Genomic DNA, 26,351 nt, shown 5'->3' on the forward strand with positions numbered 1-26,351 from the left:
GAAAAACTTACAGAGCTACACAACAGGTAACGCCCCTTTCCGTTGCTGACACGCAAATTTTGGGTTTCTAGGAATACATAACTTTATTTATGAAATGCTACATTTGCATACCTCTTGAGTATGACACAGCATACCAATTAAACACAGACCCAACCGAAATCTGAGTGAGTAGTATTTTACTAAATTGGTTCTATAGAGGCACGCTTGTGTACAGATACTCAGCTTTATTAAAACAGACTTTCGTCGTAAGGTTATTGTGGGTAGTTTTATTTCATTTCTTATAATACAGTGCACAATTTTCGTAGGATATTTTTAGTGTTGTTTAAACAATAGTAAACATGAGAGAGAAATTAATCATCAACGATACATGCAAATTCTCTGATATTGTTTATAACAGTCTGACAATGCAAATGTAGTTTATTGATTACATGCATGTAGAAAAGTTGTTCTGAGTTAAAGCTGTCAAACAAGGTTTGAAAAAAAATAAAATCCCACTACCACACGACAGCTAACGTAGAAAATACTTTTCTGACGTATTTTGATGCTTTGTCTACAGCACACTACACTTACTGTTACACTACTAGCTTAACCTTAGCTCAAGTGTCTCCAGAAGTCAACAACAATTCCTCCAGAACTTCCACATTCCATAGTAGTTTGAGATAATGCGTAAGGCCGGATGTAGACTTCTGAGAGACAGACAGTTACAGCTTTTCTTTTACACTACACGACGTTTTCAACAAACAGATAGCGCAATAGAGTAGATCAAGTGGAAAGGAACACTTTCTAATTAAATTTCTGCATCCTACACTGTTGGCAGTTCTGTGTAGGTGGCAGTGAGGTGATTTTACCTCGGTGATTACAAAATACAGTCAAAAATATGCACTGGGTAGCTGAGGCAACTAGTTCATTGCGATTCGGTCAACCAAGTAAATTGTACTGAACATGCTGCAAACCACTACAGGGAGCCTGTGTGTCAGAATTCTTATCTAGTGTGGCGCAATGGCGTTACACTTGAAAAACGTGCCACAGAGAAGATGACTCGGTGGTCTGTTGAACTGCTGATAGATTCATATGCTCATGGTCTGGGCTCGATTCCAACTTCTGCCGATGATTTTTGATAGCGAGAGACATATTCTATTCTCTACTGGCTACGCCACGTGAAGAAGATATAATGGAATTGTGATCTGAAATTCTCATTAAACATGATATTCCTTCTCTACCAAGTAGACATTAGGTTGAACCACAATAAAGCCAGGAGTGGCGACATGTAGAAATTCTATCACCAGTAACCTTTCTTATACTAGTTATCTATTTCTAGTGACGAAACAAACGCTATTTAGGGTCACAGGACGCTTATTCCACCTCGTATTTCAGCTTCTGTATGTTGATAAATTTGTTCTGAACTGGGAATGCAACTCAGACCGCCCTTAACGCGGAATTGGATCCCTTCGTGACAATACAGTTCGACGACAATTTCTTGTTTGTTCAAAACTGCAGATTCCTCAACATCTTCACATATTGCTCAAGAATGGGTTCGAATCCTGCCCCAGCACTTAAGTTCCCATTATGTATTATCAAGCTCTAGCATGAGAACACCTATCTACAAGGGGAAAATAATTTTGATTTTTAATGTATTTTCATTCGTTGTCAACACTAACTATATCTGACGTTCTTGGCTCCCAGTGAGACACTGTAAGTTCAAGGGTGTTATTCCGAGCTGCTGGAGGAGAAACATTCGGTAGCTGACGTGCCTTTGTGTGAAGCGAACAACGATATGCATGGGGTTCGATTACCAGTCAGCACTGAACTCTTCGTCATATTATTTCTAGTTCAAACATGCTTACATGTCGCTGCTGGAGTAACAAACCCATATTTAACGTTCGTTTGCTCTATAATATAACAGATAGGTGCTGGGTTGGAGTCCTGGGAAGGAAAAAATTATTGTTTCGTCTCGTCATTTCAGTTAAAACATCTTGTTACTGTCGAGAAACTCCGATATGTCACAGTTGGTTGTGCTTCGATTACAATCCGATTAGGTTCTGGGTTCAAATCCCTGACCAACACAAAGCTTTACCTCACGGCATTTCAAGTAAATTACTCGTGAAGAAGCAATATTTAACATCTCACGTACTTTGTTAACTGGGTAGGAATTCGCGTCCGTTAAAAATCTTTACATTGGGTAATTTAAAGTTGATATTTCCTAACTGATACTGTCTAAAATCGAGGTATATCATTTTCTGTATGCCTAGTCAGGAATGACTGTTAGTTTCCGTTAGTCATGAAATCTTTGCTTAGTCTGCGTGACCTGGGTTTGAATCCAAATGCAGAACGAGGCGTTTGGTCGTGTCATTTGAAGGTCATACATATTCTCAACTAGCAGGCCGTGAATAACTTAAATTTTTAATGTTAGTTAGTGTTAAATAATAAGTACGGTATGTTACTTTGAAGAGGAAATCATGAATACGACGAACTTACTACGTGCATTACCTATCTGACGTAATAATGAGAGTGGTAACATTTCAGGTATGTCATTTATTGTAATAAATGTGAGCTTACAGGCCTTAAGGACAGTCTTATCTGTGATAAGGTGTTCCCTGACATTTGTAGTATCGTGGTATTGCTTTACATCTTGAGATGTTGCGATACAGAGCAGTGTTTTCTAGTGGTGATTTGTTGGAACCATTTTCAATAGTGAAAGGACTGTACCGAGTAGCGATTGGAGAACCTGCTAGAAAGCTGCGTTATGAGGGTTGTATGCGAATCAGGCGAAATGAAATTGAGGTCGTTCGGATACTTTTGAGCACGACTGTACCTCACAGGGCACAGATGTTTTCATGGGTGTCGGCACGGGGTGCTCTAGGCATGGAAACAGGAATGGTGAGTAGTATAACATGCTGGTAGACACAGGCGCTGCATGGCACCACTACATCGATAGGCAAATCTGGCGATCTATTTCTTCCGTCAACAGAAGAATGTTTATGAAGATGGCCTACGTATTCTCGTACAGGCAAATAAAATAGAATGAAAAGTGTAGGCAGGTACGCCTGCCATCGTCTCTCGTTGACGAACTATACAGGACCTAACGGTCCGGTCGCGTGGACACATTTGTTCCACTACGGCGCCCCTCTTGGTAACCGCATGTTCGGTTCTACCATGCTTCATCCGCTTATATACGAATTGTGTGAGCGTGGTTGAGGAATAGTTCACGGAGATGAAGGCGTTTGTGTGGTCCCCTACAGCTCACAATAACTCAACCTTATTCATCACGTTAGGTCCGTTGTCGTGCAATATGTGTGTACCACTTTGATCTAGTTGCTGTTGTGAGCGTTCTTGGATCAGGATTAATCTATGGCACTTTGAGAGTATCGTGGGATCGCCGCTGTCACCAGGATACTACACGCTACTGTTGTCGTTGTTATTGTTGTGGTTGTTGTCTTCAGTGCGAAGACTGGACACAGGCAGCTCTGCACGCTACTCAACCTTCTTCAAAAATGGCTCTGAGCACTGAGACTTAACTTCTGAGGTCATCAGTCCCCTAGAACTTAGAACTACTTAAACCTAACTAAGGACATCACACACATCCATGCCTGAGGCAGGATTCTAACCTGCGACCGTAGCGGTCACACGGTTCCAGACTGTAGCGTCTAGAACCGCTCGGCCAGCCCGGCCGGCTACTCAACCTTGTGCAAGCCTCTTAAATTCTGAATAACTGCCGCAGCCTACATCCTTTGAACCTGCTTAGTTGGCTCATCCATGGGTCTCCCTCTAAACTTTTGAACCCCACCAACAATTCGCTACATTACAAAACTGACTCTTCCTTAACGCGTCAGGGTATGCCCTATCAAACGATCGATTCCTTTAGTCAAGTTGTACCACAGATTTCTTGTCTCTCCAGTTATATTGAGCAACTCCTCATTTGTTAAGTGGTTTCGTCAGCGTTTGTCTGTTGCACCACATTTCAAAAGCTTCTGTTCTCTTGTCGTCTGAACAGCGTATCGTCCACGTTCACAAAACGCTTCCTAACACTCAAGTTTACATTCGATGTTAACGAATTTCTTTTTTTTTTTCAGAAATGCCTTCTTCGGCCATCATTAGTTGTTTTGCTGCCCACATAAAAAAAACTCGTGGGTTACTTTTAGTGTCTTATTTTCCAATCTCACTCCTTCAGCACCACCATATTTAATTCGAGTACATCCCATTACTCTTGTTTTACTCTTGTTGGGGTTCATATTACAAACGCTTTACTAAGTCGGTATATGTTGTGACCTTTTTCCAATGGTCACACCATTGTGCAGCCACAGGAGATTAACAGTTTTAGAGCAGTATAAGGGCAAGTGATAAGACATTGCATCAGCTTCCTGTCTCAGAATGTTGGGCTTGGTTGTCTCGTGGTAAGGCGGGTGCCTGAAACCGAAAATTCGTGGTATCAAATCTCGATTGGAGTACGCAATATTTCAGTCTGCCTTTAACCTAGACTTCACCCCTCAATGATTTGAAGATTCACCAGGAACGAAACTTTGGATAACACATAAGACTGTAGGTCCCTTTCAGCAGAACTAAAAATCGGTCCAGGGTTGCAATTTGTAACTTTGGACTGGTTTCTCATTGTTTCTGACCGGCAGCTGCTCCCGCATGCCCTTACCTGGTAGGACTTTTTAGGCAGGTTAGGGACAAACATGTAGCCGAAGGACTTCCGTTTGAATGAGTTGCGACAGCCCTTGGGGTCACACGGAATTATTGTTATTGTTTCATAGGTGATATGCAATATCTCCGCAAACATAACTAATAACCGTCCTTTTCAGGATCGTCCAACTAAGACGAGAAACCCCTAGTTCGTATTATGCAGCTTAATATTGAAGGCATAAGCTCTGCCAAATGTATCTACAGAAACAACTGCATGAACTTAACACTGATGTTGTCAACATTCAGGAAACACATACCACAGATGAGCAAGATCTTCAGCGTAGAGGACGAATACCTGGTTATACACTGGTCGAAGCTATCCACCATCCACATTATATAATAGCCACTTATGTGAAGTCAAGCCTAAACGGAGTGCATGTAATTGATTCTACAGAAGTGATCCACATCTACACAACAGTAATCCAGATAAACGACTTAAAAATTGTCAACCTGTACAAGCCTCCAAGTGTGAATTGGACTTCCACAGTTCTGCAGACTTTCGATCAGCCTTGTATATACACTCGAGACTTTAAAAGCCATCACACGGATTGGCGGTACGACACCGTGGATGTCTGTGGGGAGTCACTAGCTCAATGGGCAGAAACTACCAGCATGCACTTGGTCGTTGATGTGAAAGACAAAGGAACCTTCCAATCTGCGCGCTGGAATAAGGATTACAACCCAGACTTGGTATTTCTGTCCAAAGATCAGCTAGATCAACCACTTAACGCCACTCTTACTGTTCTGTCTAACTTTCCAAACTGCCAACGCCGTCCTGTTATGACAGAAATTGGTTTAAAAATTCCCCTTGTAAACTCAATGCCCCTACGCACATGGAATTTTCAATGAGCTAACTGGGATGGATTCTCAAAAGACCTTGACTCCAACTTAGCTGCGAAGAACTTATAGACAACAGCAAACAACTACGATGAATTCGTTACACTAGTTATCGAAGCTGCTAAGTCAAACATTCCCAGAGGTTACAGAAAGGAATATGTGCCACCAACAAAATGAGGCTTTATATCAAGAATACCAAAGTTCTAGCAATCAAACAGTGGGTTCACAGCTACTCCACTCTTTAAACAAGAACAGACGAGAGAAATGGGAAGCAACACTCAAAGAAATGAACTTTACCGAGTCAAGTAGGAAAGCATGGAGAGTCTTGAATGGGCTTATTGGCAAGCAACACCTCAAAAAGCCGTATCCTAAATTGAGTCCCGACCTCATTGCCAACCTGATCGCAGACCTCACAAGGGCAAACAGAGACAAGAATCACGCCAGAGTAGTAAAATGTAACCTCTCTAACGTCAAGCGCAGTGCCCCAAGAAACGAGCCGCTTTCCAGGCCCTTCTCCATAGCGGAAGTAGAAAGTGTTGTCAAGGAACTGAAAGTCGGTAAGGCTGATAGCCCCGACAACATCTATAATGAATTTATTAAAAACATGGGCCCGCACTGCATGCACTGGCTCACTTCGCTCTTCACTTACACAATCAAAGAGAACAAACTTCCCTGACAATTCAGACTGTCTAAAGTTATAGCTACTCTCAAACCTGGCAAGGCTGAAGACAGCCCTGAAAGCTATCGCCCTATAGCACTGTTCAGTTGTACATTCAAACTTTCGGAACAAGTCCTCCTAACCAGAAAAGCACCGTTTGTCGAGGCTGCTACCCCTCCTGAAGAAGCTGGCTTCAGAAAAGGACGCAGGTGCACCGAGCAAGTTCTTGCCCTAACTACCCATATTTAAGCAGGTTTTCAAGGCCATCTGAAATCAACAGCTGTCTTCATAGACCTGACAGCCACGTACGACACTGTCTGGCGACAGGGACTGATCTACAAGTTACTGCAAGTTGAACCAAGTTGAGAAATTGTGGATCAAATATCCAGCATGCTTAGTGTTTCTAGGCAGCTCTATAAGCCACAAACGGAAACTAAATAATGGACTACCACAGGGATCTGTTTCAGCCCCATCACTATTCAGTTTATTCATTAATGATTTACGAACCACAACATTAACTGAATTCATTTATGCTGATGCCATCGCACTGGTAGCACGGATCACTAATTTCAAAGATGGTGAACAAATTCTTACGGAGGATCTGTAGAAGATGTCAACTTTCTTTAAGACCTGGAGGTTGATCCCAAGCACATCAAAAACTGAAGTCACTTGTTTCCATCTAGCGAATCGTGCTCCGAGGTACAAACCAAGAGTTCTGCTCAATGGACAAACGTTGAGGCACAACCATTTCCCAAAATATCTCGGAATCGCTCTAGATAGAACCCTGAGCTACAAAGAGCAGATCACCAAGCTTTCTCATAAAGTTGCTGGAAGGGACCACATACTACATAGGCTCAGTGGTACCACCTGGGGAACTTCTGCTGACTGTCTGCGTTTAACTGGCATCAGTCTTGTGTACTCTCCTGCCGAGTACTGTGCACGTGTCTGGTTGGAAAGTGTAAATGTGAAGAAGGCAGACACAAAACTGAACGACACAATGCGCTGCGTCACTGGTTCCATCAAACCAACCCCAACCTGTATTGAGTCACATCCCTCCATCTGATTTAAGGCTGAAACAAGCTCTACTGAAGAAGGCCAAGAAAGTTGTGCATGACCCTCTCTACCACTGCACCAGGAATTCTGTCATCCACCACAGCAACGACTGCGATCAAGAACACTAGCAAGTGTTACTGCAGGACTCATCGCGGATGGTTTTGATCTAAATGAAAGCTGGAAGCATGAATGGTCAACAATAACATTGGGAACAAGAGTCCATGACCTTGATCCCAGAAAGAAGCCAAAAGGTTTTGACCTACTGAGAAACCTCTGGTGCCGCCTCAGCAGGTTAAGGACGACATGGTTGTTGTAACTACTTCAGGTACAAATGGGGCTGGATTAGTTCACCAATGTGTGAATGTAATCAAGAAGAGCAGACAACTGAACATCTAGTCCAACGCTGTCCAATTCATTCATAGGCTGAAATTCCCGACGACTTGTTCACTCTCACACCCAGCTTAATTAATTGGTTAAAAAACACGGACTTTAAAGTTTAATCTTGTCTTATATCATATGTATATTATATAAAATCACTTGTCTTATATCAACTGTGATTGCATAAAATCACCATACGATTAAATAAATAGTTACTATCGCTCTTTGGATATTCAAATATTTGCTTATTTCTTAAACCACTGAATCCCTAATCGATTTTGTTGTTTTGGAGATATTTATTGGGAAAGCCTATTAATTACATACACGTATAACATAACGTAAGACTTCACAAAAAAACGTCCTATGGCGGATGCTGCTTCGGAGAAAAGACGTGAAGCATGCAATCAGGTAATCTTAGAAACTCCGTGGTCGAAATTAAGACGTTAACTACAATCTTAAACAGGTATTCCGTGAGTGACACTCACTGTACGGAGGTACTCACGTTCAGGGCCTTGAGCAGCTGCACGTCCTCCTTGTACTTGTGGTACGAGTCGCACGCCACGTCACCATTTCCGTCGCCTAGGCCGTACTCCGGATTTTCGTGCGTCATCCGGTCCCAGATGCTCTCCCCTTTTCCTATGCAGAAAAGCAGCAACGTTGTAATAAGCTCAGAGGCTGAAATTGTTTCATATAAAAAGCAGTAAATAGTGTCACATTTGCGTATTGGATCAATTGTCGTTTCGCAATAAAATTGAGCTCTAAAGCCAAAAGAAAATTATATTTTGAGTTGCTGGTACTTTGGACGGGGAAAAGTGCAGCACAAAATACGAAATACTCCACAAATGATTAATTTTTTTAATATAAATACAAAACAAGACAATAACAGCAGAATTCAAGAAAAGTCAATAGTTACGAAAAGGAAAAAAAATTAAATTCTTTAGGCTGTAGATAATCCCTTTAATTTTTTTTTAAATCCTTCCGTTGGTTATAGTCCCTTTAACTTACTTTAATTCACCGCTGATAATTAGCAAGTGTCTACAATTTTAGCTTGTAAGTTCTTTAGTCGTATTTGAAAGCCGTATTTTATTGCTGCTGTTGAGCTCTCACACGGGAATGGTCCAATCCGACATGTCGAAACTCACTCTGAAATTTTTTATGTAGGAGGAATTCAACGAAAAAAATGAACTATGAAAATTTTAGCTGCTAAGACGTATTTTCTTCAATTGCTAAAGTTACTCGTTTTTGCCGCACAGAGAACCGCTTATGACAGCGGTTTGTACAGCCCTTCCTTCCTTCCTTCGGCAGCGACAAGAGAACGCACCGCCGCGTAGTGCTAACACACAGAGTGACACACGCGAATCTGGAGCACTTAACCATACAAGAAAGGTAACCTGTCATTAATGTTTTGAGTGAGAGACACTTCATATAGTCAGCTAAACTGTTGCACATATAATGCTAGAGTTTGACTTGCATCTCAGACGACTTCCGTGAATCGCGACTTTAATTTTTTCAAATGAAATATTCCTCATACATACATCATTTAACAATAATTCCTGCAACGCAGTTCTTATAATAATTTCTGAATAATGTACGTTTTAGTAACAATGAAAGTTCCTTACTTATTCCCGACAGCCGTCAGAATAAAGCGAAGTGTCATTTGAATGACGAAAACAAACATTTTTCGCATTCCAGGCAGACCCGACGACAGAAAAATGCTTTCAGGCACGTCACATTAATTACTAGTTTTATTTAACAATATTGTTGTGGAGTAAGAAATGTTCGTGCCCATTGTTCTGCTTGTTGTGCTCCACACCGAGCATTCCCACAGCAGTTCGTAAAATGTGCCAACGGAAACAATGCACAAACGACTGTATTTTAAGGATACTATTCTCCTGATAAACATCGAATGACACAGAGCTAGCGGAAATTATATTGTCCGACAATACTTTCTACAGTCGAAAAAATTCTTTATCGAGAGACGCTAGTTCAAAAATGGCTCTGAGCACTATGCGACTTAACTTCTGAGGTCATCAGTCGCCTAGAACTTAGAACCACTTAAACCTAACTAACCTAAGGACATCACACACATCCATGCCCCAGAGACGCTAGTTGTTCTGGGTGGAATCTGAATTGTATAAACAGTCTTTTTCTCGTTCTGCAGAAAGACAGGGCAAGGGTAGAGCAGAAGGAATTAATCTATCAGTTCCTGCAACTGGTTAGAAACCGTGTCGAATAAAATCTCCTCACATTTTGGTAGGTCTGTTATAAGATTTTTTAATTTTTGATCCTAATATGCGTTGAGGTCCACGAAGACACAAATACAGCTGCAGAAGCAGTAATCCACTCATATTCATCACACTGTCATTATTGTGTACGGATGTGTTATACCATTCATCGATTACACAACAGACTGTCTTCTTCTCCGCCTCGAAATGATGAAGCTGCTATATCCGTGAGTAGCCGAATACCGGTGCTCACGTCAGAAATACAGGAGAGGAACGAACGATGACGACGCACAGCCGCCTACGGACGGAATACAAACTCACGTCGAAATCGAGCAACGGGGCTGGCCGGACGGCAGCCTCGACACAACAAGAGTATCGGTAAGTCAATAGCAACCTATGCAGTAATAAAGTGCAACGAACGTCCGACACAACGCTGCGAACAGGTCAAGCACGAGCCGAAATGTTAATCGAGGCCAAAGAGGAAAACCAATACCAAAGCAAAGCAGTCGACGAGTAGTCAGTAGTACGCAGGAGACGGTAACGAATGTTATCAGACCAGGTACATGATTGAGTGGTCTTTTTTTTTTTTCCTTTATTGAATTTCGATTCCTTCTCAGAGGGGGCGGGGTTGTAATAGCTTAATACGCCGCTCTACAGGCTACAGAAGAGTTAAAAAACATAATGAGAAGATACCAAACAATAAAAAACAGGCTATAAAACGGTGACCATTTTTAAAAACTGTAAAATGGCGGAAAGTTGTGGAAATTAAAATAGAAAAACACTGGTTGGCGATGCTAATGAAGAGAGACACAATTTAAAGAACACAGCGACAGACTGGTTTCCGTTCGCACACCTAGCGACAGTATGGTTTCTGTTCGCAACACTTAAAAAAGGAGGCGCACAGCACTGAACACTCACTTAAACACAGTACTGTAGAGTAGACGTGAAGATAACACACCACAGGCTAAGGCAGAGGTTCAAATGGCTCTGAGCACTATGGGACTTATCATCTGAGGTCATCAGTCCCCTAGAATTAGAACTACTTAAACCTAACTAACCTAAGGACATCACACACATCCATGCCTGAGGCAGGATTCGAACCTGTGACCGTAGCTGTAGCGCGGAACCGGACTGAAGCGACTAGAACGGCTCGGTCACTGTGGCCGGCTTAAGGCAGAGGGGTGAGGGGTGCGAGGACCTGGACAGATGAGGGGAAAAAATGGGGGGCGAGGAAAAGAAAAAAGGGGGGAGCCAATGGAGGGAGAGGACACATAAAAAAGCGGGACTCAGTGGTCTTTTTTTTCCTTTATTGTAATTTCATTCCCCTGCTCCATAGGGGCAGGGGAGGGCTGGCAGTGGCACAGTCCACCGCTCTTCAGCCAAATAGCTTTAACAAAAATACGAGAACAAGGGGAACTCTTACATAAAAAATGGGGGTAAAAAGGGGGACATAAAATACAGAAAATGGAGATGATGGGAGTTAAAATATACACTAATATGCGGACATTGAGGGACATTAAAAACTCGACACAGAGTTAAAAGAACACAGCTGGCAATTTGTTGCATACTTAAAATCACTGGAGTCAAACACAAGTTAAGTGTCGGCCACAGTATAAAAATCACAAATGGTTCAAATGGCTCTGAGCACTATGGGACTTTACATCTGAGACCATCAGTCCCCTAGAACTTGGAACTACGTAAACCTAACTAACCTATGGACATCACACACATTAATTGCCCGGATTCGAACCTGTGGCCATAGCAGTCGCGTGGTTCCAGACTGACATGCCTAGAACCACTCGGCCACACTGGCTGGCTTAAAAATCACACAGAGCAAGACACTTTGAATAACAAAACCACTGGAAATGACAGAACGCTCACAAAGAATAAAAAATGCAGGTGGGGACCTGATGAAGGACTGGAGGTCGGAGAGGAGGAAAAAAGAGCAGAGAGGGAATGGGGGATGGGAGGAAGAGGAAAAGAGGGGAAAGGGGGTGCACCAAGAGGTAGGAAACGGGCAGGGCAGGAGATGAAAAGACAAGGCAGGAGGGAGTGCAGAGACACTGAAGGGGAGCACAGAAGAGGGAGGGGCATAGAAGGGGGAAAGCCACTGAGGGGAAGGGAGGTGGAGGAGAGGGAGCCCAGAGGACTAGGCAGGAGGAAGGTGGGGTTAGAGTTGATAGGAAGGGTAGCCACCATGGGGAAGCTCATCATCTGGGAGGAGTAGATGCTGAAAGTTGCATTGGGAAATAACATGGAGGATGTGGGAGAGAGGGCTCAGTGGTCAAGGTGTGGCAGTGTTTATACTGGCCCGTGTATTCAGGTGGCAAGACAGTGGCACACCTTCTAGGCGAGAGCAGCGCTGAGGCGACACTGCCCTCTATCATCCATCAAAGTCCATTTGCTCCAGCGGGCATTCAACTTCCACACAGTCCGATACCATAGGCCGATGCATTGGCTGCAACAACCAATGGGCGATCGGGAGGCAGGGTGCGCATGTCAGCATTGTTTTTAATTTGACAAAATCGACGTCACAGTCGGGGGTTCAGATATAAGGGACCCCTTTTTACACAACTGATTAAGAGGTTGTGCAATGTGGGCTACCTGGGCTAAGAATTTATCCTAATAGTTGTGCTTGCCCAAATATACTTGTGATTGTTGTAAGTTCATTGGCAAGGTAAAGAACTGATGGCAGCCTCGTTCTGGTGAGTAGGCCAGATTCCATATTCAGTGAGCCAATGCCCCAGATATTCCACTCCTGGGTGAAAAAAATCTGCACGTCTTCAAAGAACACAAGCCCACGTCCTGCAGGGTCATGAACAGCGTGCAGGGGTTTTCCAAGTGCCCCTGGTGGGAGGGTTCTCTGGCTATAAGTTCACCCAAGTAATTGACGCAAGCTGGAATATGCCATATCAACTGTTCCAGAAATCGCTGAAATAATGAAGTGGCTGAGGAAATGCCAAAGGGGGAGGGGGGGGGGGGTCGACTGTACTTACACAACCCACAAATGGTATATTAAGGACGACAGTGGTCTGAGACGCCTCATCTAAGGGTAGCTCGACATATACATCAGCATGTCGGTCTTGAATAAATATCCCCCCCCCCCCAGCCAGTTTGATGAGTAGGTCTTCCTGCCAGGGAATGGGACAGGTTTCTACCTGTAATTGAACATTAATGGCCACCTGGAAATCCCCACACAAGAGAAGAGATGCATTCAGCTTCTGGATGATGACTAGCAGTGTGGCCCATGCACTAGGTTCCACAGGTTCGATAACCCCAGCAACCTATAGACGATCGAATTCCTGCTTCACAGCAGCTCATAATGCCACCAAAATTGGTCTGGCGCGATAAAAACGAGGCGTGGCATCTGGGTGATGTGCGCCTGAAAGTCTGAACCACACCCGAAATCCGGTTGACAGAGAGGCGAAAACACTGTGGAGACGGCGCCAAAGTTCCTGGAAAGGGATCACAGTGGAAACCACCTTGACTTCATCTGAGAGAGAAAATCCAAACGCTGTAAAGGCGTTGAGGCGAAAAATCTTGGTAGCCGATGGATGGTCGACGACAAAGAACGTGAAAAACCGAGTAACGTAGTTGTAAGTTGCTGCAATCGAGAGCTGCCCGAGAAGAGGAATCGCACTATCTCCACATGCCACCAAATATCGGGAGGGCGTGGATGAGTCAGGTGAATCCAGTCGGACATAAGTCGCCTGATTCATCGAAGAGACAGTGCCCCCATTGTCTATCTGAAAACTGGTCTTGATGAAACGTGCAAAGCGTGAGAAACCGCTTCTGAGTGGTCGCCCTGGAGGACTTCTGTCTGCAGCATGTGTACCGTGTCCTGGTGTGGTCGTGCGGTAGTGGACGGGTGGAGTGGGTCGTGCGACTGCAACATACTGGGCGGAGGTGCCCCTCTTTTCCACAGGGTGTACAGGACGCCCAGCGATCAATACAGTCTTCCCGGGAGCGAGAGAAAAAACACTGTGGACATGGAGCCGCCCATGTAGCCATCGTTGAGGGACGACTGCAGGCTTAGAAGTCATAGAGACATCGGACAAAGACGAATCACGACGTTGCTGCTACCTAGCGGTCGTCCTACGTTTACGACGCTGGGATGGCGCACGTGGTGAACTGCCTTACCATGTGTCGTTCGTTAGCTGCCTAGGTCATTCCGAACGAATCAGCGATGCGCAAGATGTCCTCTGACGACGGTTTATCCAGTTTCAAAGCCGTCATGTGAACCCCTTGGTCAGGTGGCAGTCGAACCATCACATCGGCGTAGGAAACCTTATAGCCTTATGGGCGCGAGTGAAATCACATTTTCGGCTGTCCTTGCAAGTCAGTGACTCACAAATGGCATGACTGTCCGAGCTGTTTATAGCATTGATGCAATTCTAGCCAGGAGGCAACCACATCGTACCGCTGGGAATAATAACTAGCCAAAAGAAGGTATATCTCCTGAAAGAAGAGGGTGACAGGTTAGAGGTACCATTTTTCAGAGGAGAAAAAAATCTGACAGAAAGGATGACCGCTACAATGAGTCGTTCATGACATGAAACCCCATTAAATGTTGCTTCGCTGAATGGAAACATGTGTCTCAGTCCTCGACGAGTAGTCAGCAGTACATTGGAGAGAGTAATGAACGCTATCACATGAAGTACACGACTGAGTGGGCGGTCCTTTTTTTTTCTTTATTGCATTCCTCGGGAGGGGGCGGGGGGGGGGGGGGCTGGCAGCAGCGTAATATGCAGCTCTACAGCCTACAGAGAAGTTAAAAAACATAATGAGAATATAAACAAACAAGAAAAACAGGCGATAGAACGGTGACATTGTAAAAAACTGTTAAATGGCGGAGAGCTGTGGAATTGACGATGCGGATGAAGATTGACAATAAGTAGACAGACACAATTAGAAAAAAAAAAAACCACGGCGACAGTCTGGTTGCTGTTCGCACGAGATAAAAAACACAACCAGTGACAGTATGGCGGCTGTTCGCAACACTGACAGGGGACGCGCAACACTGAGCATTCACTCACAACAGCACTATAGAAAACACGGCGGCAGATGGGGGCGGGGTGGGAGGACCCGGACCGATGAGGGGGAAAAGAGGGGGAGGAGAGGAAAAGGAAGGGGCGAGCCGTCGGACGGAGAGGACGTAGAAAATGTGTGGCGTGGCGGGCGCGAGAAGGAAGTGAGCGGTCGGTGTGCAGCGGTGTTTATGCCGGCCGGCTGCCAAGGACACTACTAGCCGGTGTATTCACGTGGCGAGGCGGTGGCGCAGTCACCAGGCGAGAGCAGCGCTGAGGCGACAGACAGTGCCCTCTGTCGTCCATCGAGGTCCGTGTATTCCCGCGGGCGGTCAAATTCCACGCAGCCCGATACCAGAGAAGTGCGGTGTGCTTACAGTTCTTTCACGGTACCTGACTGACCGGCGTTAGACACAACAGATGTCAGGATAACAGCCAGCTTCGTCGTCACATCAGCTACGAACTAATGGCGTGTCTTCTACGTTTTTACTTGAAGTAAACTTTGTTGTCTTGCGACTTCTCATATTGTATGATTTCTTAAACCTGGTTAACCTAACCGAAGAAGACCTGAAATCAACAATGTTCATCTCATTTGCGATTCGGAGTGCCCAGTGTTGTAGAGCTCCATTGGTAACGGTGCATTTCCTCTCTCCTCATAACTCAAGAAAACTCATCTAAAGAACTGTTGTTCACGTTAATTATTTAATTTCAGGGGATTATATTGGTTTTTAAGGACGGGGGAGGGGGGGGGGGGGGGAGGGGGACGAGATTTTGTGGCCACCCTGTACAGTAAACAGTTTAGATAGCGTTTTCACAGTTTCGCGCTTTCACTTTGTCTCGTATTTATTACTTCTTGTAAGCCTTTCTTCCATTCCAGAAGCAAAATCTGGTTAGCATACTGCTTCACATTAAGTGTTAAACACAATGCCAATTAATTCAGTTTTATCTCGATTGTTGACACTTATGCCACAGCAAAAGCAACCGCTAATTATTATGGATATTAAATAAGTCAGTAATTTGAGTAAACAGCAGGTTAAAAGACGGCGATGCCTTCCGGTGGTAATAGCCGTCAGGTACTTCCCCTTTCATTTTGTTTCGGTGATTATCATACAATTTCATTCGCCTTTGGTGCATCTAAGATTCATGTTAAACTGATGGACTATTAGGGTTAGGGTAAACCACTGACTGACCTCACAGTACATGCATGACTTGAGCAGCAGTAGTAGAATTAAACTCGGCTATAGAGACAGATTTTGGAACGAGATTGTGGTACGAGGCACACTCCGCCACGTATGGTGGATTGCGGAGTATGTATGTAGATGTAGATGTGATGGAGGGGACCATTGCATTAAGGCCTGCTTTAGAACTTTCGCCGAGCAGCAAGCGAGTTCGCGGATTCCTTTGTACTCACCGATACTGGCGGTGGGCGCTGCAGGGCGGTGGTTTATGGGCCGCCATTCTGGCGGACGGCCTTGTTCCGCTAGCGGCCAAGCAAGAGGGTGGGAACGGCGACGCTGAATGCGAAATGATGCTTTTCGAGAAACTGGCGGCGCCGGGCATCCTGGCGCCAGCCTGACCGCTTTATCAGCGAGTGGACGTGATGTGGGAGCCCGGTCTCCTTATCCCGTGTGCGGGTACAGGTATAGCGGCGTCAGGCTGGCGCCCGGCTGATGTGTTTATTACGAGAACAGCGTACCCTGTGAGACGGGACGACGAATTTCTCTGGATGTCGCGTTTCTTAGTTGCCGCCGCGCCTCGCCAAAACGGCGCCCACTAAATCGTTTTATGGACGAGACGGAGCTTGTTTTCACTAGGAAGCTTCCCTCATCTTGTGAAATGCGCTGGGGGTTTCACTGCAGGACCTCCAGGCATTGTGTCCTGTTTTTTCATAGAATAGAATGTGTACTCCACTGCAGTGATTGGTTGAGGAAGGTCGGGTCTCCTTGCTAGAAGACGTCATTGGCACAGTAGCCACTGCTGGGCCACGATAGGTTTATTCAACAACCTCGGGGGGAACGGCTGTTTTTCGGAGGGTTTTGCGCAGCGGGAGAAGAGAGGACTTGCTTCTCGACCGTCGCGGCACACGCACGGCGACGCAGTTGCGCTATGGCTGCCGACGTGTGCGGACGCCCTGTGCTGACGCTGCCGAGGCTAACCTCTCGCTCGTGATTTTGTAGCCATCGGTTGCGCGGGTTCACGCATGTGGCTACTAGCCTTGCGTGTTCTCGCTAACCAGCGTTTTCTCTCTTTCTTTCAGAGTCGACATCAGCCTGCAAGGGCCTTTAGGGACCGGTGCGGCAAAATCCACGTGGCGTGACCCCACCCTCTGAGAAAGCAGAAACTGTCGTGTCTTTCTAAAGAGGCAAAGTTGTCGTGTTGGGGGTTACGACATGGAGGAGGAGCCGGAACGAGACGATCGCTCCGGCGAGACGCAGGGTGTCTAAGGGAAGTTTCCCGGACGACGGACGAGGACGACGAGTGAGTTGCTGGCGGCCGCCGGATGGCCGTGGAAATTTCCGCGAACGGACGGCGCCGCGCCCGCACACTTCTGTGCCGAGACGACGCATCGAGCCGCCGATCCCCCTGACAAAGGAGGAATTTGCCGCCGCCATCGCCCGAGGAGAGTTGCATCTGCATGCAACGCCTGGCCGTGGGCACCGATGCGGACAGGGTGGAGGTACTGACGATACTCCGGTCCCTGGTGCCTGTGGGTCGCGACAGGCAATTGCCTGTCGCAGTCGCCACTACAGCTGCCGCGCCAGCAGTCGCACCAGCCGTGGTGCCTACAGAAGCCGCCACGCCCTCATCGACGTCCAGGCTGGCAACACCCGACGTGCCTGCTGAGGTCGAGCAAACCTCACGGAAGCGCCCAGCCGCGGCCGTAGAGGACACTCCCTCCCCCCAGGCAAGTTCTGGTCGCGCCAGGCGGAAGAAGAGGAGGGTAGGTCGCAGGACGACGACCGCATCGCCGAGGAAGCCCGACGAAGAAGGCTTCATCGCGCCCTCCCGGCGCCACACAGCGAGAGCCAGGCCGTTCGGACCGGTGACACCGGAACAGGTCGAGGCTGCAAACCGGTTTGCAGATCTGCCGGAAGTAGCCGAGACCGACGGGGACGGGACCACACCGACTACGGCGACGAAAACGCCCCGCCGCTGATTACCATCCAGTGGAGTGAGGGCTATAGCGAGCTCAGAGAGAAGCTCTACTCCGTCGCAAAACCTCGGAAGATGATCGCGGGGACCGACACTTACAAGGTCAGAGCAAAGTGCATAGAGGACCACGCGGAACTCGTGCAACTCTGTGAGACCGAGAACTGGAACTGCTTCACGCAGAGCACGGAGCAGCTGAAGCAGCTGAAGGTCGTTTTTCGTCACCTGCCGCTAAAGGTACAGAAAGCTGGCTGAAGCCAGAGTTAATTCTGCCGAAATTTTTACAAAGGCAAAGACGGTGTTTAGAAAGGATAGATTGCATGCAACCGGTGGTGGCGTGTGTGTCGCTGTTAGTAGTAGTTTATCCTGTAGTGAAGTAGAAGTGGATAGTTCCTGTGAATTATTATGGGTGGAGGTTACACTCAACAACCGAGCTAAGTTAATAATTCGCTCCTTTTACCGACCTCCCGCCTCAGCAGCATTAGTGGCAGAACAACTGAGAGAAAATTAGTTATACATTTCACATAAATTTTCTCAGCATGTTATAGTCTTAGGCGGAGATTTCAATTTATCAGATATAGTCTGGGACAGAGCATCGAGTGACGTTATACTGAGTGCACTATCCGAAAATTACCTCGAGCAATTAAACAGAGAACCGACTCGTGGAGATAACATCTTGGACCTACTGATAACAAACAGACCCGAACTACTCGACTCTGTAAGTGCAGAACAGGGAATCAGTGATCATAAGGCCGTTGCAGCATCCCTGAATATGGAAGTTAATAGGAATATAAAAAAAGGGAGGAATGTTTATCTGTTTAGCAAGAGTAATAGACGGAAGATTTCAGACTACCTAACAGATCAAAACGAAAATTTCTGTTCCGACACTGACAATGTTGAGTGTTTATGGAAAAAGTTCAAGGCAATCGTAAAATGCGTTTTAGACAGGTACGTGCCGAGTAAAACTGTGAGGGACGAGAAAAACCCACCGTGGTTCAACAACAAAGTTAGGAAACTACTGCGAAAGCAAAGAGAGCTTCACTCCAAGTTTAAACGCAGCCAAAACCTCTAAGACAAACAGAAGCTAAACGATGTCAAAGTTAGCGTAAGGAGGGCTATGCGTGAAGCGTTCAGTGAATTAGAAAGTAAAATTCTATGTACCGACTTGACAGAAAATCCTAGGAAGTTCTGGTCTTATGTTAAACCAGTAAGTGGATCGAAACAGCATATCCAGACACTCCGGGATGATGATGGCATTGAAACAGAGGATGACACGCGTAGAGCTGAAATACTAAACACCTTTTTCCAAAGCTGTTTCACAGAGGAAGACCGCACTGTAGTTCCTTCTCTAAATCCTCGCACAAACGAAAAAATGGCTGACATCGAAATAAGTGTCCAAGGAATAGAAAAGCAACTGGAATCACTCAACAGAGGAAAGTCCACTGGACCTGACGGGATACCAATTCGATTCTACACAGAGTACGCGAAAGAACTTGCCCCCCTTCTAACAGCCGTGTACCGCAAGTCTCTAGAGGAACTGAAGGTTCCAAATGATTGGAAAAGAGCACAGGTAGTCCCAGTGTTCAAGAAGGGTCGTCGAGCAGATGCGCAAAACTATAGACCTATATCTCTGACGTTGATCTGTTGTAGAATTTTAGAACATGTTTTTTGCTCGAGTATCATGTCGTTTTTGGAAACCCAGAATCTACTCTGTAGGAATCAACATGGATTCCGGAAACAGCGATCGTGTGAGACCCAACTCGCTTTATTTGTTCATGAGACCCAGAAAATATTAGATACAGGCTCCCAGGTAGATGCCATTTTCCTTGACTTGCGGAAGGCGTTCGATACAGTTCCGCACTGTCGCCTGATAAACAAAGTAAGAGCCTACGGAATATCAGACCAGCTGTGTGGCTGGATTGAAGAGTTTTTAGCAAACAGAACACAGCATGTTGTTATCAATGGAGAGACGTCTACAGACGTTAAAGCAACCTCTGGCGTGCCACAGGGGAGTGTTATGGGACCATTTCTTTTCACAATATGTATAAATGACCTAGTAGATAGTGTCGGAAGTTCCATGCGGCTTTTCGCGGATGATGCTGTAGTATACAGAGAAGTTGCAGCATTAGAAAATTGTTGCGAAATGTAGGAAGATCTGCAACGGATAGGCACTTGGTGCAGGGAGTGGATCTGATCCTTAACATAGACAAATGTAATGTATCGCGAATACATAGAAAGAAGGATCCTTTATTGTATGATTATATGATAGCGGAACAAGCACTGGTAGCAGTTACTTCGGTAAAATATCTGGGAGTATGCTTGCGGAACGATTTTAAGTGGAATGATCATATAAAATTAATTGTTGGTAAGGCGGGTGCCAGGTTGAGATTCATTGGGAGAGTCCTTAGAAAATGTAGTCCATCAACAAAGGAGGTGGCTTACAAAACACTCGTTCGACCTTCACTTGAGTATTGCTTATCAGTGTGGGATCCGTACCAGATCGGGTTGACGGAGGAGATAGAGAAGATCCAAAGAAGAGCGGCGGGTTTCGTCACAGGGTTATTTGGTAAGCGTGATAGCGTTACGGAGATGTTTAGCAAACTCAAGTGGCAGACTCTGCAAGAGAGGCGCTCTGCATCGCGGTGTAGCTTGCTCGCCAGGTTTCGAGAGGCTGCGTTTCTGGATGAGGTATCGAATATATTGCTTCCCCTACTTATAACTCCCGAGGAGATCAAGAATGTAAAATTAGAGAGATTAGAGGGCGCACGGAGGCTTTCAGACAGTCGTTCTTCCCGCGAACCATACGCGAGTGGAACAGAAACAGAGGTAATGACAGTGGCACGTAAAGCGCCCTCCGCCACACACCGTTGGGTGGCTTGCGGAGTATAAATGTAGATGTAGATGTAGAAGATGGAACCGGCGTTCCTACAGCGGCAGCTGGAGGAACTCGGCTTCCAGACTCGCCACGTCGGCCTGATGAGATCCCCCAGGACCCTCAGGGACATTCTTCCCTTGTTCCATGTGGTTTTGGTCGACAATGTCGTACCCGGAAAATTTTTCAGGTAGAAAACATTGCCGATTTCGACGTGAAAGTCGAGCCACTCCGCGCAAAAGGCAGACGAGGCCAGTGCTTCAACTGCCAGCGCACGGACCACGCGGCAAAGTTTTGCAGGATGCCTGTACGCTGCTGCAAGTGCGCCGAGGAGCACCCGTCCCGGGACTGCCCCGAGAAGAAAGAAGACCGACCGACGTGCTGCAACTGTAACGGGGACCACGTCACCTGTTACCGGGGATGCACCGCATTCGAGAGCGGGAAGCGCACTAGCCGCGTAAACGCGAGCCGCAGCTTCGCGGACGTAGTTAAGGGGAAGCCGGCCGCCCCCGCCGAGAAGCCACGGCCGCTGGCAGGGGAGGCCGCACCGACACCGCAGCCGTCGCAGCTGCCCTCGCCCGCGGCACCACCTGCAGTCTGGGATGCCGGCTTGCCGGCGCACTCGGCTGTAGGAAGGGTTGTCGCCCGCGCAGGGCGTTCCCAGCACGCCGCTCTGCTGCCGACTACGGGAAACGTCGCGAAGGAGTCAAACCTTCCCGAAACGGCTCCACCCCCAGCAGGGCGAGTTTCGCCAATTCCTACGCGGTCGACATTTGCCTTGTGCAGGAGACCTTCCTCACACCCGGGGTCGACGTGCGAGCAGCAAATTTTTGCTGCTACCGAGATGACAGAACCAACCCACGGGGGCGGCACTGCCATCTACGTGAAGAAGTCACTGCGCCACCACCGGGCTCAAGTGCCGGCGCTCAACGCGCTGGAGGCCACAGGAGTGGCCGTCAACACCACCGCCGGAAAGGTTCTCTTCGTGTCGGTGTACCGGCAACCTGGCAGGCCGCTAGACGAAGCCGACTTCGACGCCCTGCTGTTGCTTGAGGGGCGAACGTTCATTGCCGGGGATTTCAATGCCAAACACACCGAATGGAATTCTCGAACTGTTAGCCGCAGCGGGCGCCGCCTCTCCTGCGTTGTTCACCTCAACGGCGCGATCACCGTGGGGCAGTTTGACCCCACGATCTTAGCTGCACGAGGACAACCGGACGTACTCGATACTGCTCTTCTGAAGGGCATCGGGCATTTCGCGACCGCCGAGACGCGTAACGACCTCCCTCCGACCACGTACCTCTCATTTTTGGCCTCGACGTGGCCGGAGCTTCTCTTCCAGACAGCCGTCCGTGCTATCGCAGGCTCGACGCCGAGCGCTTTCAGACGAAAGCCCTCCAACTGCTCGAGGACGCGCCAAACCCCACTGTGGTAGGGGCAAACGCCGCCCTACGATTCTGCAGCGGAGGAAGCCACGCCGAGGCATCGCCGAGTGCCACGAGACTTCTCGCGACAGCTACCGCGCCCTATCCTGGACGCGATCACTGAGAAGAACCGACTGTTTCGTGAATGGCAGCTCACTCGCCAACCAGACACGAAGTGCAGCTTAGACCGCATGAGACGGGAAATTAAGGCAGCAGTTGAGCAACACCGGAACCAGGAATGGGAAGACCTTGTGTCTACCCTCAATCCTGAGGATGGCAGTGGATGGAGGATGGTAAAGTCCTTCCTACTCCGGCGACAGCGAATACCGCCTTTACAGGTCGGGAACGACATCGCCTGCTACCCCGACGCGAAAGCCAGCGTCCTGGCTGACGCATTTGCAGCGAACTTCACACCGGTGGCCGACGCCATCGACGACGACCACATACGGCGTGTCCACGAGCCACTACCAACCTTCCGCGCCGCAAGGGAGGAAGGCGACGTTATCGAGCCGATAACGGAGGAGGAAGTTGCTGTGCACCTTCGCTCGCTGAACCCCAAGGAAGCTGGAGGCAGCGATGGCGTCAAAAACCTCCTGCTGAAGAACGTACCGCCGGGCTTACACCGGCAACTTGCCGATGTTTTCAACGAGATTCTCCGATCAGATGTCTACCCCTCTGCGTGGAAACACGCGGAGGTCGTGGCCATTCTTAAATCCGGCAAGGACCCACGCCAGGCATCGAGCTACCGACCCATCAGCCTGCTCCCGTTCCTCTCGAAAGTTTTCGAGAGGCTGTACGCGAGAAGACTGATGCGACACGTTACCCAGGAGGGCATCATACCGGACGAGCAGTTCGGGTTCCGAGAAGAACGTGCCACTTCCCACCAGCTCTTGCGGGTGGTGGAACCGGCGATGAGGGCACTGGAAACAAGGGAATTCTTTGGGGCAGTGTTCCTCGACGTCTCCCGAGCGTTTGACTCGGTGTGGCACGACGGTCTCGAGTTCAAACTTTTTGAACAAGGGATACCGACGTCCCACATGACGCTGCTGCGGTCGTACCTGTCCGAACGAACCTTCCACGTGAGGGCTGACGACGGTACGTCCACAGACCGGCAGATACGTGCAGGGGTGCCGCAGGGGTCGGTTCTCGGCCCCTCGCTGTACTCCCTGTACGCTGCGACGTGCCGAAAGTGGCAGAAATCGAACTGGCGCTGTATGCTGATGATACAGCCCTGTTCAATAGCAGCATGAACGCCCACGTGCTGAAAAACCGCCTCCAACGCGGGTGCGACGCCTTGGACTCATGGGCAACAAAGTGGCGTCTGAAATTCAGCGCCACAAAGAGCCAGGCAGTCGTCTTCACGCGAAGACTTCTGCCGCCGGGGCTTACGCCAGTCGAAATCCTGCGAGAACCTATCCCGTGGGGTGGAACGGCGAAATACCTAGGGGTTACCCTAGACCGCAGGCTCACCTGGAAGCAACACATCCGTGACGTGAAAGGGAGAGCAATAGGACGCCTTCGCGCCCTGTATTCGCTGCTAAACCCACAGTCGTCATTGTCACCGCAACACGGCATCACGCTTTACCTAAGATTGGTTCGCCCACTGTTAGAGAATACGGCCGTGGTCTGGGGTAAAGCCGCAATTGCTCACATTGTGACTCTGCAGAGGATACAGAACCGCGCCCTGAAGACTGCTATGCATCTTCCGAGGCGCTTCTCAACGCGCCAACTCCACGAGGACACCGGGATCCTGACTCTCCGAGACAGGTTTCGCGCCATCGCCAGGAAGTTCTACGAGAAGACGGGACGCTCCCGCAACCGACTCATCCGTGGACTGGGCCAACAACCTCATCACAGGCCAACCACGCGTTGGCCTGACCTGCTGAAGGATTAAGTTTTACTAATCCCTCACCAGAGTGTGTTTTTCTTTATTTCAGGTTATACCAGCCAGGACCAATCAACAAGAGCGGTAATATATGTTTCTCTCTTTTACAGGAACCTCAGGAATGACAAATTTTTGTCTAAACTGCACCACCTCGAGCCAAGGATAGGCTCGTCTTTTCAGCGTCAGCGACCGTCGCGGAGAACAGTCGCTAGGACTCTTCCGTTTCCCACTTGACAGATCGTAAAAATACCGCAGTTAAGCGTTATCTCTGAGTTGATACAGCAACGGAGAAATTAACAAATCCGATTGCGACAAGAATCTGTAATCATTGAATTATCTTCGGAAGCAGATGAGATACGATCTTCACAGGTGTCGCTCGCGACCTGACGAAGAAGAGGTACGTCGTCTTAGATTGTAGTGCTAGCTGAATAACAAGCTTATCCAACATTAAATTGGTCGTTCTACTGAAAGAGTCTCACAGAATTGTAGTGCCGGCCTTAGTGGCCGAGCGGTTCTAGGCGCTTCAGTCCGGAACCGCGTGACCGCCACGGTCGCAGGTTTGAATCCTGCCTCGAACGTGGATGTGTGTGATGTCCTTAGGTTAGTTAGGTTTAAGTAGATCTAAGTTCTAGGGCACTGATGACCTCTGCTGTTAAGTCCCATAGTGCTCAAAGCCATTTAGAATTGTAGTGTTATCAGAAAACTTTTAGAAGCTTATGTTTTTTTTTTCCCTGAAATTTATTTCCCTTTCCGAAGTTTTCTTCTCTATAACTGCTTTCCCATTGTACGGAGCGAATACGAAGCGGCGGGGACGTTGGGTACACTAGAACCACGTGTGACTCGTTTCTCAGTTACTGCCTCCGTTACATACCCTTCGGTTCATAATTGCATTCCGACGTTTGTACAAGTTGTGTAACACCAGAAATAAGTAACATCTCATATGAAAAAGTTAAGTTTTAACGAATTTTTAGTTCTACTAAATTCTTTAAACTCTTACCAAAAGTACTAAGAGACATATAGTTTATGAGCTGGGACATCATTCAGGGAGAAATATACTGACGGAGGAAAAATCGTAATACCACAAAAACAGTTAATGAAGAGTAACGAAATTTGTGGAACAAATTTGTCTAGGTAACATACTGAAGTGATTAACGCTTCAAGATCACAGGTTAAGCGCGAGATAAGCCATTGAAAATGTGATATGCTGGTATATTAATAACGAGTGTTACCGGCAGAATCTTGAATGAAAGCATGCAAACGTCCTTGCGTTGCGCTCTGCAGGTGCTGGATGTTAGTTTCTGGGCTGGAGTTGGCTCTGAGCACTATGGGACTTAACATCTGAGCTCATCAGTCCCCTAGAACTTGGAACTACTTAAACCTAACTAACCTAAGGACATCACCCACATCCATGCCCGAGGCAGGATTCGAACCTGCGACCGTAGCGGTCGCGCGGTTCCAGACTAAGCGCTAGAACCGCTCGGTCAGCCCGGCCGGCGGCTGGAGTTGGTCGGTCAGTACAGGGACGGTTAACGCTGGTTATGGATGACGCTGGAGCTGTTATGTGATGATATCTCACATGTGCTCGATTGCAAACAGATGTGGTGATCGAACAGACCATGGCAACATGTCGACACCCTGTAGAGCGTGTTGGGCTGCAACAGCGGTATGTGGGTGAGCGTTATCCTATTGGAAAACACGCCGTGGAATGCTGTTGATGAATGGCAGCGGTCCGAAACAAACGACTGCAGTGAGAGTGCGTGGGATAACCTCAAGAGTGTTCCTGCTGCCGTACGAAATCCCATCCCACTCCATAACTCCAGGTGTAGGTCCAATGTGTCTATCACACAAAAAGATTGGTGGCTGATGTCAGCTCGTCTCCTCCTAACCAACACACGGCCATCGCTGGCATCGAGTCAGAACAGGCTTTCATCGAAAAATACGACAGACCTGCACCCTGCCCTCCAGTGAGCTCTCGCTTGAATCTACTGAAGCCACAAATGGCAGTGGTTTGCGGTCAGTGGAACGCACGTTACAGGGTATCTGGCTCGGACCTGACCTTCAAGTAACCAATTTGTAACAGTTATTTAGATGCAGTACGATGCGCCAGAGCCACACGCCGAATACGACGGTCTTCCCTCGCGGTAGTCCCACGTGGCAGT

General features: G+C 47.5%; 1 protein-coding gene across 1 annotated transcript in view; it reads right to left on the reverse strand.

Annotated features, from left to right (window-relative positions):
- The window catches only part of LOC124805394 (myrosinase 1-like), a 96,781-nt gene that overhangs the window by 67,798 nt on the left and 2,632 nt on the right, over positions 1-26,351 (reverse strand). Inside the window, exon 2 of the mRNA XM_047265956.1 lies at positions 8,112-8,245. Coding sequence (XP_047121912.1) covers positions 8,112-8,245 — 134 coding nt within the window. The remainder of the gene's footprint in view (positions 1-8,111; positions 8,246-26,351) is intronic.

The sequence above is a fragment of the Schistocerca piceifrons genome, chromosome 7 (genome assembly GCF_021461385.2).
Source record: "Schistocerca piceifrons isolate TAMUIC-IGC-003096 chromosome 7, iqSchPice1.1, whole genome shotgun sequence".
Lineage (NCBI taxonomy): Eukaryota > Metazoa > Arthropoda > Insecta > Orthoptera > Acrididae > Schistocerca > Schistocerca piceifrons.